Genomic DNA, 11,870 nt, shown 5'->3' on the forward strand with positions numbered 1-11,870 from the left:
TTTTTTTTTAGCTGTATAGGTACCTTTGTTCATTTCTTTTATTTTCATTTTTTTTCCTTTTGAGGTTTTTTGGTTTACATAATGCAAATTTGTTTTGGTTTTAAGAAATTTTTTTTTTTTTTTTTTTAAGCACAAACTTCATGCCAGCTGAATCTTGAATTTCGGCCGATATTTACTGAAACAGCCCAAAACATTCGAAATAGACCAGAATGACTCAAAAATTTTTCCGAAGTGGAATAGGGTGGGTTACTATTCCGGTTTGTTTACTGGCACGATATTTTCCGGTCGTTATGGCTTGAACAGAATGGAATTAATAACATTGAATCAAATCTAATTACCTAAAGTCTAAAATGAAATAAGATTGTGTAATTTATGCTTCTTAAGAAACACTCTGAACAAAATTCCTGAAACCGTCACTGCTCTAAAGTGATAACTTCTTAAAATGTTTTGCACGTGTTTGCATCTTAGGGACTAAATAGCTTAAGATTGGGGAAGAGGAGTTCAGGATGAAGAGATGCTTCCTTTGTTTAACCAAAAAAAAAAAAGAGATGCTTCCTTTGTTGACTTTTTTTTTGGCCATGTTTTTCTACAATTTCAATTACTTAGGTGAGTGAATTAAGGACGTTGTCTCCTGTGTAGTGTGTAGTACTTATTCTTCTATGTTAGGTGGTATATGGTGAGAGGGAAGATGCATGCACCTCATATAAGAGGGAAGATGCATGCACCAGAAATACCATGTATTTTCTTCTATGTAAGGCCTTTTTACGAATTATATCAAATCATCCAAATAAGTGAGAAAGTAATTCAAGAAGTGTAGTGAGATAGCAAGTAAGTATAAAGAAATAAGAAAGTAAGAGTGAAATGGTGAAGAGTGGTGTGTGTAGCAATGTGTGTATAATGTTTAAGTATCAATTAAAATTTTTTTTTAGATTTATTACAAAGTATTTATGCTGGAAAATACTTTCTTCATGAGTGCTAAGTTATTATTATTACAAAACTTCCGCAGCAACAAATCTTAAGCCGCCTCAACACCACTTTAGCCACTACATGACAATCTCTATCTTAGGCGTGCATCCTATCTGACTATTCTCTTTTAGACGGTTAAAAGTCTTCATATGCGTTTGAACTTTAGACTAATTTTTGAGTCTCCTACAAGCACTAAAACATAGAACAAACTTTCTCTCTTTCTGTCTCTGTCTCTTCAAAGCACTAAAACATAGAACAAACTCTCTCTGTCTCTGTCTCTTCAAAACTTTAAAAATTATGATCGATTACCTGAAATTTTGGGCTTGTTTCGTTAGAGATTTCTAGTATTGTTTGTTTAAACGTTGTGGAAATACATATGTAAAAAGTATTGTAAAAATATTTGTTTTAGTGTTTAAACAGCGAAAACTTTTGTTTAAACACATGTACTCCCTTTCCAGTTTTTTTTTTTTCTATGACATTGCTTCCTTATTTTACTTCCTTATCGTTTGGTAAAGAATGGGAGAAAGAAAAGTTATGTTTTACCTTAGTTTGACTAGTTTTCCATCTTTTAGGTGACTCTAATTTCGTCAAGCATAACATAAATTCAAAGTTGAAAACCATGGACTCTGAGGAATTGTGGTTGGAAGGATTTGTGTAAAGAGATGATTTCCATCGGTGTGTAATCCACTAATCCATGTCAGTTTTGGATTAGAAGAAAAATGAAGCCATTTTAAGAAAAGGATTATAATTAACGAGAAACGAGACACAACAATTCAAATTGTACCAATACAATGTCAATCCCAAGTTTAGATTTCCCTCCACAAGCAAGATGAAAAATCCCTCTCATGCCCACTAATCCTAGTTCTTCTTCCCCACTGAGAATGCTATAGTTGTAGAGTTACAGCAGTCAAAATGTTTTTTTTGCAGTATACTATAAACAACTTTAGAGGAACCAAGAGGTTTGTTGCTGTGTCGTTGAAGATTTGATAAGATCTCTGGTTCTTCTTGAACAGTTGAACACACTTTCGACCAATTCCATTTTCCCTTGGTAAGCACACTGGCACTTGCGACATAACATATCCAGTTTAACTAGCACATACAGGATACAGCAACTCTGCCACCAAATTAAATCTTATAAAGGCTCTCTAAATCAAGAGCAATTCTCTCAGAAGCTTCATAAACAAAATCACAACCTTAACAATTATATTCGGTAGCCATCATTTACTTTCTAATCAATAGCATTCAAAAGCAGAATTAGATTGTATACAATGGCAATGTGATAAACACAACTAATTTATTGCTCCCAATTTTATTGATAAAGGAAATGGATCCATCAAGATTCAAGACTATCACTCCTTTGAAACAGAATGGTTTATTTCAATTTCCTATAAGATCTAAACTAGCGTTTTGATTTACAAATTCCCCACTCTTCCAATCCTCAGATAAACTGGAAATTTAACAACCTTCTTGTCCAATCCATCTTCATTCCAAGCATGCTTAAATTCCTCAATCACATCATTGCTCAATTGCTCTACACCCTTCTCCCTCGCAATTTGATATGCTGACCTCGATCTAAAGAATGTAAAATAATCATCTAAATCCATCAATCTTTCTGTTACAAATTCAAATGGCCCAGTATGATCAGCTCCCTCCACGGGCTCAAATGGAAAATCAATGTTCCTATACATGTCGTCCATCAATTTATGTGATGCATCCCAATAAGGGTCCACAGAAACGAAATGAAAGGTTTTGAAGAGAGCTTCGACTGAATCATTAATTTTTGGCGGGGTGTAGCACCATGCAGCTATGACACCATGAGGTTTTTTGAGTACCCACTTCACTTGTTGGTAGAAATTAGGGAGGTCAAACCAATGGAGGGCTTGAGCAACAGTTACAACATCAATGCTTGATTGAGGTGCAACATTGCGTTCAAGCTCGGCACTAGACATGGTGGGAGGTGTAAGTTGGTATCTGACATTGGGTAGCCTTGGCGCGAATGAAAGCTGTTTTGGGCTCGTGTCTGTGGCTATGACATTCTTGTAGATCCCAGCTAGCTGAAAAATGAAATTGTAATTGAGCAATCCAGTAGAGCCTCCAGAAAGTTTTGTCATGGTATCATTAAAAACACTTAATTTTAAAAAATTATTAATAATAAAACTTCAATATATTAACATCACGAAATAAAAACATATTCAAATATATAAAGTTTTAAAATTTTCTTTCACAAGTTTTCATATTTTAAAATTGTTGTGTGATATGATAGTTTCACTATTAGTATTATCAACTACGTCTTTTTCAATATACACAACTAAACAATTATTAAGTTACTAATCTCTTATTCAATTACTAACATATTGCTTAATAAATACTAATATAAAAAAATACATTATTTTTTTGAAAAAATCTATCACATAAATCCAACAAATTTGGCTAAAGCAAATACTAACAAACTAGTTATTTGAAAAGTGTGCATTTTTTTATATAAAAAAATAGCAATTTTAAAATATGCTAGTTGAAACACAATTTAAAAAATCACAATTAAACGTTTGATTTGAGATTTTAGGCTAATATGTTTGTTTAAGCAATTTTTGAGAAGTGTTATGTCTATAACATTTTTGCAACACTTTCACAACAAAACCTAAGTTGTAAGTATTTACTGGTTCTAATTTGAACTTATCACTAAAATTATTTTATATTCATTAGTAATAACCTGTTATTTAGGATTTATTACGAAAATATTGTAAAAATATTGTGAACATAACATTTCTTACCTCTTTTTTTCAACATTCTAATGGACAAAATTTTTGGAGAGGTTGAATTTTATTTTTAATGGGCTCAATTGTTTAAGGGTGTTCAAGTGTTTTTTTTTAGGATGCTCAATTTTTTTTTTTTTTTCATAGGGGCTAAAAGACCCATGTTAATTTAAAACTCACAATCTATTAAGTTATATTAAAAAAAAAAATTCATGGACCCTGATTAACCCTTGGCGCCGCCAGTGGAGCAATCAAAGCACTTATTATTAAGGTATAAAGGTAGGCATTCACAGTATGTGGATCATGTAAGTAGGCTACGTATCAGGGACTGTCTAATAACTTTTTTTTTTTTTTGAGATCTAAAATAAATGTTTTTTTTAAATAAAGTTTTAACTTATAATGTCTACTACTACAAATTATAGCTCTTACATAATATTCTTAATATAATTTTATGCATGTTAAACATTTTTCTAAGTGGTTTCTGAACATATTTAAATAAGGTTTATTTTGTTAAAAATTAAAAATTTATTGTTAAAAATACTGTATAGATATAATTTGTAGGAAACTTTTTTTGACCGGAAAAAAGAAAGGTAGAATAGGTATATTTAAATGCACAAAAGTACAAAAGGTGCAAGCAAACTTTTTTTTTCGACCGGAAAATGAACAAAATAACAAAAGGGGTAGGCCAGCTGTATGGCTCAGGATACCGTGCAAATTTTGATAGTGCATTTTTTACGAGTTGCGGCTCTATGAACAGTATTGTGGGTTACTAAAAAACGCAAACGCCACCTTGGGAGAGAAACGCTGTATCCAAACTCGTTTAACTCTATTGACTGTAAAAAAAAAAAAAAAAAAAAAAAAAAAGGGAAAAGGAACTCACAGATCGGGCGGCTTGGCCGCTTCCGGTGCCGACGTCCCATGCAAGATCGTGAGAAGATGTCTTGGAAGCAATGAATTCAAACAATTGTTGAGGATAACTAGGCCGACCCTCTGCGTACTGCTCTGCCTGCTTAATGAACAATTCTGCCATCTCTCTCTCTCTCTCTCTCTCTCTCTCTCCAAGTCTTCAGATCGGATCTATTTAATCTTAGCTTCTTCTTTTTTAATTTATATATATATATATATATATATATATTAAACAAACCTAAATGGCACTATAGCAGCCACATAGTTTTCTTTTTTCTTTTCATTTTTGGTCCTTAGTTTTTGTTTATTTCATACTAGCCTATCAGCACCGCCCGTGTTTAGACTTTAGAGGCTTTTTTTTTTCTTTTTTTTTTTTCTCTAAAAGTTTTTTTTTAGGAAATTTTATTCTAAAAAAAATTACTATATTTTTCAATCATAAATATATTTAAAGATGTGATGAGATTTATATAAAATAAAAAAATTATTTCATTTACAAATGTATAAATTTCATCAAGTACCATATAAAATGATATAATTTGTGTCACAACTCACTCATGTGGCGAGTTATAAGTGGTAGAAGTGTGATGGTGAATTCATGTGGGGGACACACCTCTACCACTTACAACTCGCCATAGCGAGTTACGGCACAAATTGTGCCATTTTATGTGGCACTAGTCACCAACATTACTCAATTTCATCACACTTCGAATTATGATGAATGAAAATTATAAAACGTTAGGGGAAAAAAAAGCCTCTAAACAAGTGTGTGTTCAGATGCTAGTATCTAATTGAACACTTTCTACGTATTTGTCTAATGAGATTTATATATTTGCTAAAATGTAGCAATATTTTTTTTAGAAACAAACTAACTGTTAAACACACACCCTTAATTATACTCTCTTACTAAGCTAAATGTAGCAATATGAAAGCTAAATTCGTAATGATTTATAAAAGAACAGCCGTCATTGTAGTTGAATGAGTTGATGACTTGAGAAATGATTTGGTAAGTTTCTAATTTTAATTTTATCTAAATGAACCCAGTTTTCCCTTGCCCCCAATTAAAATATTTGTTTTTTTTTAGTAAACAGTAATACTTATTAGAACACACACGAAAATAGTAATATTAGTGTTTTAAACCGGGTTTATAATACATTATTTAATTAGAGTACAACTACAAAAAGACTTAACTTTTGTAGTTGTAGATTGAGGTTATAAACAACGGACACTAGTAAGTATAACTGTTTACTAAAAAAAAAAGATGTTTATCTCACATTGGTTATGTGTGTCTAGTGTCCGTTATTTATAACTCCAGTCTTTTTATAGTTGTACTCTGATTAAATAATATATTATAAACCTGGTTTAAAATACTAATATTACTATTTTCGTATGTGTTCTAATAACTGTTTGCTAAAAAAAATGATGTTTATCCTACATGGGTTGTGTGTGTCTAGTGTCCGTTGTTTACAACCCCAGTCTACAACAACAAAAGTTAAACCTTTTTATAGTTGTACTTTGATTAAATAATGTATTATAAACCCGGTTTAAAATAATTGTTAAATGGCGAAAAATTAGTACATAAAAAATAACTCCTCATAGAGGTGAACCTATAAGACACATTATTGAGGACACCTTATTTAATTATATTTCTTGCATGTTATACATTTAAGCACAAAGTTTAGGAATTTGTGAGATATAAAATTATATATTTGTATCAAACACACAACCGAAAAATTTTACATTTATCAATACTAATGAAGACTTACTTAAAAAAATCCTTGAATTAATGCTAAATCCTTTTCTTTTATATATATATATATATATATATATATATATATATATACACAAAAGCAAACCATTGATCAAAGCAATAAAAGAATGTTCGTACAAATGTAAAATTAAGGATGATAATACCGCATTATATTTCAATATCATGTACATCACAAATTCCATTTGTACTCTTATCTCAGGACTAAATTACCAAACTTCTCCAATTCCCACTTCTTTAAATATTTAAGTTTCCATTGATCTGCAACTGAAGATAAGGAAAGCAACAAAAATTTAACATTGTCATCTGCTTCATTTTAAAATCTCTCCGTTAATGTGGCCCAACTTGCTAACAAAAGTTACCCTGTAAAAAGAAACCCTGAAAGAACAATTCATTGCAGGCATGGAGCAATATAAAAATTAATATGTAGAATCCAGAAGAATGAGGGCTCCTTGTTAATTTGTTCAAGAACATCAGTAGCATAAAATCCTGTTAAAAAAAAATTCACCCATCATACATATGCAAAAGTCAAAATTTTCAAAATAAACGTGCAAGGATGAAATAAAGCATAGATATAAGATTAGGAATTGGAAAATAAAAAATTTCCCTCTTTATTTATATATATATATATATATATATATGATAAAGAAGGAATGAACTTTTGTAATTTTTTTTTTTAAAGTGCCATAAAAAGCTAATATAAAGATGATTATGTAAAAAAACAATAATATAATCACCATACGTGAATGGATAGAGTAGATACATTTTACCATCCCAAAGGAAACTTGGTTCCCTCCTCAGTGATGGAGCAGCATACCGTGGAAGTGCCATCACTAAGGCTGTGTTTGTTTTGGCTTCAAACTGATTCCGAAAATGATTTTTCGGAAAAGTGGGTGTTTGGTTGTTACTTCAAATTGGTTCAAACTGAAAAGTATTTCCGGGTTGACCGTAAAATATAGCCAAAACGGTGGAAAATGATTTCTGTTTTCATTTTCACTTCAAATGATTTCCGGCCTTGGAAAATAGAAGAGAGAGAGAGAGAGAAAGAGCAAGAAGATCGCCTTGTCGGAGCAAGAATACAACCAGATTGCATCGGAGCAAGACGATCGCACCGCTCCAATCGTTCAAACCCACCCTCGTCGAACCCAGTCACCGATCATCGAGATTGTCTCACCATTTCCGGACCACGCGCAAAAGAGAGACAGAGAGAGAAAGAAGAGAGAGTAGAGAGATCATCGCACCACCGGCGAGATCGTCTCGCCATCGTTCTCGAACCCACTTGCACCAGATTGCCGACGAACCCACTCGCACCGCGCCGATCGCACCAGATCGAACCGCGCCGACGAACCTACCACTCCGACGAACCCATTCGTCAAACCCACCACTCCGACGAATGGGTTTTCTTTCACTCAGATCATGCCATTGATGAATTTTTTTGGTTGGGTTTTGTTTGGAAGCTGAGAAAATGTGAGAAAATGTGAGCATCAAGTAGAAAATGTGTTTTCTCTATTATTTTCAAGAATACAACCAAACACCAGAAAATATTTTCTAGAACAATTTTCATAATGCGACCAAACACTTGAAAATATTTTCCTTTCCTGAAAATAGCATTTCCGGAAAATATTTATTTTTTGGAAAATATTTTACGGGAACCAAACACGACCTAAGGGGAAAAAATTGTAAAAACTATAATTAGAGGAGGAAAAAGTCTTGTGCCAATTTTATTTTTTCCCAAAAAGCAAACCTGATAACCAAAAGGGAAAAATGTTTCAAAACTAAAATCGAATATGTATGAAAAATTAACAATAAATATACAAAAGAGTATCTTAATTACGCCTAAAGAAATATATAGTTTTGAATAAATTTATGATAATCCCTATCGCAAAACCAAAAACTAAAATTTAGAGTTTTCCCATCAAATCAAAGCAAATAAAAATAAGAAAACAAATGATATTAAACATGGTAAAATAAAGCCAGTGGTACTTGCTAGTTGGTAGAATGCATTTATATGATATCTCATCTTTTGAAAGATTCATATGCTCGCTCGAATGGACCACAAAATAAGGCAAAATAAGAGTTAATCGAAAATTAAATGTGATGAGCAATAGATAGATAATAACAATAGTAGCAACAGTTTGAAATAGTAGCAACAGTTTGAAGTAATTAATCTAAAGTAAAAATAATATGAAGTGTGGAGATTTTATTTATGAAATGAAAAAAGGTACCTAAAAAAAATGGTGTAGTACAAATCTTGTTCTACAAAATTCTCCAGTGAGAAATTGAGAGAGGAAGAAAGGTAAAGGTATGTTTTGTGGCTTAACCTTCATTCTTTGAATCTAAAGTTTGGATTATAAACAAAATATAATTGAAGAAGTGTGGTGATTATTCTTTTAAGTTGTAACTGCACTAGATGATTTGGCAAAAATAAAATTATAACCTAAAATTTAGGATATTTTAAAAACTTAATAATTTTTCTTAAATAAGTGAAAAAAAGTGGTGGATAACTGGAAATTCTTTTACCTACATAGAATAATCTCATTAAAAAAAAAAATTATACATGGATGATATAGAATAATCTCATAAAAAAAAATAATATATGGATGATGGGATGAGGATAAGGGTTTTTTTTTTTTCAACTTTAATTTAGCATTAAAATCTAACTTAACGTGGGTTTTTTGTTTATAAGAAAAAAAATTATTTTATAACCTGAAATTTAGGGTTTAAAAAATTAATAATTTTATTTAGATAAGTGAAAAGAGTAGTGGATAGTTAGAAATTCTTTTAACTATATGGGATAATGTCATAAAAATAATGAGAGATGCTACGTCTACAATATTTTTACAACAAATTACAAGTGGTTAGTTTTTATTGGTTCAAATTTGAAACTAACACGAATATTACTTTTTTGCCCTAACAATAACAACCAGTAACAACTTACCACTTTGGATTTGTTGTAAAAATATTGTAGAAATGTTGTAGACATATCATTTCTCAAAAATAATACATGAACGATGGGATAAGGATAAGGGTTTTTTTTTTTCAACTCAAGAGAGATGATTTTAAAGTTTAAATAAAAAATAGAGACTTTAATGTTAATTTCCTAATTTATAAGAACTAAAATCAAAATGAACGTCGGCAACTTTTGTGGGTCTTTAAATATCTCACTTTATTTTCTCTAACATATATATATATATATATATATATATATATTCCACTTAAGCTCTCTAGAAAAGACAACTACATACAAATCCTTTAGAGTGAAAAAACCACCATAATTATGAAAAATGTTATGTATACAATATTTTCACAACACTTTCACAGCAAATTATAAGTGGCAAGTTATTATTTATGATTGTTATTGTTGGGGTAAAAAAGTAATCTTAGTGGTATGTTCAAATTTGAACCAATAACAATTAACTAGTAACCACTTATAATTTGTAGTGAAAATTTTGTGAAAATGTTGTGGACATAGTACTTTTCTTTAATTATATGTTTAAGATATTTATTTATTTTTACTAATTAAAAGTTCTATGTTAAGTTTGCTTCATTGGTATCAGAGTTTGAAGCATGATATTTTCCTAATAAAGCCATGCAATTTTTTTTTTTTTTTGCTAAATAGTAAAGCCATGCAAATATTAAATAGTAAAAATAGTAAAGCCATGCAAATATTTTTTCTATTCTACTCCACAAGCCCACAAAGAAAGAAATTCTCATCAACGAATTTGCCGGAGTATTTCTACTGCATTTGGAGTTGTTGACCCTACATTAAATACTTGAGAAGAAGAAGAAGAAGAAGTTTGCCAGAGAAAGGTTACCCACTTACCCCGAGTCGAATAGCATTGCTTTGGACGTGTGTGGCTTTTGTGATTATAAGGTGGGACTCTTCACTCTTGCTAGTTTGGAAACATCGTATGAAATATTAAGCTCTCTAGATAACCCAAACACTATTTACTTTTTATCTCTGTTTAAAATATTCATTATTTTTACTCCCCATAGTATTCTACTGAACCATCAAGATTTATCCACTACACGTACAAAACCCTAATTCGCTTGAAATAAATAAATAAAAAACATATCACTATCACATTCACAAAAAAAATGTGGCCGATTCCACAATTCCTCAACCGCCGATCCAACGTCTTCGACCCATTCTCAGAGCTCGACATGCCACAATTCTCTCACTCCATATTCCCCTCCGAAACGTCTTCGTTCACTACAGCTAAAGTGGACTGGAGGGAGACCCAGAATGCGCACGTGTTCAAAGCCGACGTGCCTGGGCTGAAGAAAGAGGAAGTGAAGGTGGAGATCGAGGAAGGTCGAGTTCTCCAGATAAGTGGGGAGAGGAGTCAAGAGCAGGAAGAGAAGAGTGACACTGACACGTGGCACCAAGTGGAGCGGAGTAGAGGAAGGTTTTTGAGGAGGTTTACGCTGCCGGAAAACGCTAAGGTCGAGGAGGTTAAGGCTGCTATGGAGAATGGTGTGCTTACTGTCACTGTGCCCAAAGAGGAAGTCAAGAAGCCTGACGTTAGGGCCATTCAGATTTCTGGTTAGGAATTTTTAGGATTCTCTCTGTCTAGCTCTTTGTCACTGCTGTGTTTTTAATTTTTTTTTTTTTTTGAAGGTCTGATTGATATGGTAAACAATGGCTTTTTGTTCCTTCTCAAAAAACAGTGGCTTTTTGTTTGGTTGTTAGTTTTTTTAAGGTGAAAATCGGTGTTTGGTTTGTGATCTGGAAGAACTTCTTATGTGAATGAGTAGTTTTCTAATTTTGCATTAGTTATTTACTTGTTCTGTGTATAATTCTAAATTGCTTTATTTTATTTCCGATTGTAATCGATGGGCAGAATGGTGAAGAAAACAAGTTTTTTTTTTGCTAGGAAGATGATTTGACAAAATGGGTTGGTTAGTTTAATGTTAAAATCTGAGGAATTTTTGAGTAAACAACTTTGGAATCTAAGAGCAGTGTTAAAAAAATTTAAGGTATGTTTGATAATTGTTTTTTTTTTTTTTCAGTTTTCTGTTTTCAATGACTATTTTCTATTTCAAATAGCAAAAAACTTGTTTTGGTAAGCTGAAAACATAAAAAAAAAACATAAAATAGTTTTTGTTTTCAATTTATAAAGAAAAATGAAAACAGCCAAAGGGCTATTTTCAGTGTTGTATTTTTTTCATGCTTGTGAAAACACGGAGAGAATAGTTTCTATTACCACTTTAATGAACCAGCTCTAGTTCTAACCGTGCAACTAAACATTTTTTTATTTTTACCTACAATATTTTTTCTCTTTTCCCGTAGACCCATTCCCTTTCTCTCTCTCCTCTCATAATTTCAGATTTCTTGTTCTTCTTCTACATCTTTTTCAGATTGGTATTCGTCTTCTTCATGCCAAAATCATTCCCTTCCTTTCTCTCTACCTCCCTAATTTCAAATTTCTATTTTTCTGGAATCATATTTTGGGTGCCCATCAATCAGAGACACACAT

At 31.7% G+C, this 11,870-nt stretch overlaps 2 protein-coding genes across 2 annotated transcripts; one reads left to right on the plus strand and one right to left on the minus strand.

Annotated features, from left to right (window-relative positions):
* Positions 1–2,186: 2,186 nt before the first annotated feature.
* On the minus strand, positions 2,187–4,810 carry LOC115953786 (putative methyltransferase DDB_G0268948). Its single transcript, XM_031071582.1, has 2 exons — positions 4,600–4,810; positions 2,187–3,020 (listed from the first exon to the last, which is right to left on the minus strand). The coding sequence occupies exons 1-2, from the start codon at positions 4,747–4,749 to the stop codon at positions 2,379–2,381; spliced, it is 792 nt and encodes a 263-aa protein (XP_030927442.1). The 5' UTR covers positions 4,750–4,810; the 3' UTR covers positions 2,187–2,378.
* A 5,666-nt stretch (positions 4,811–10,476) lies between these two features.
* On the plus strand, positions 10,477–11,098 carry LOC115954113 (18.1 kDa class I heat shock protein-like). Its single transcript, XM_031071991.1, has one exon. The coding sequence runs from the start codon at positions 10,489–10,491 to the stop codon at positions 10,939–10,941; it is 453 nt and encodes a 150-aa protein (XP_030927851.1). The 5' UTR covers positions 10,477–10,488; the 3' UTR covers positions 10,942–11,098.
* The last annotated feature ends 772 nt before the right edge of the window (positions 11,099–11,870 follow it).

Source organism: Quercus lobata, chromosome 7 (genome assembly GCF_001633185.2).
Source record: "Quercus lobata isolate SW786 chromosome 7, ValleyOak3.0 Primary Assembly, whole genome shotgun sequence".
In the NCBI taxonomy this organism is placed as follows: Eukaryota; Viridiplantae; Streptophyta; class Magnoliopsida; order Fagales; family Fagaceae; genus Quercus; species Quercus lobata.

Bases quoted from the DNA above. Each gene is read 5' to 3' on its own strand.
- LOC115954113 (XM_031071991.1), top strand. From the start codon at position 10,489: ATGTGGCCGATTCCACAATTCCTCAACCGCCGATCCAACGTCTTCGAC.
- LOC115953786 (XM_031071582.1), bottom strand. From the start codon at position 4,749: ATGGCAGAATTGTTCATTAAGCAGGCAGAGCAGTACGCAGAGGGTCGG. The intron at 3,021-4,599 runs GTGAGTTCCTTT...TTCATTTTTCAG, and splicing joins GCGGCCAAGCCGCCCGATCT to CTAGCTGGGATCTACAAGAA.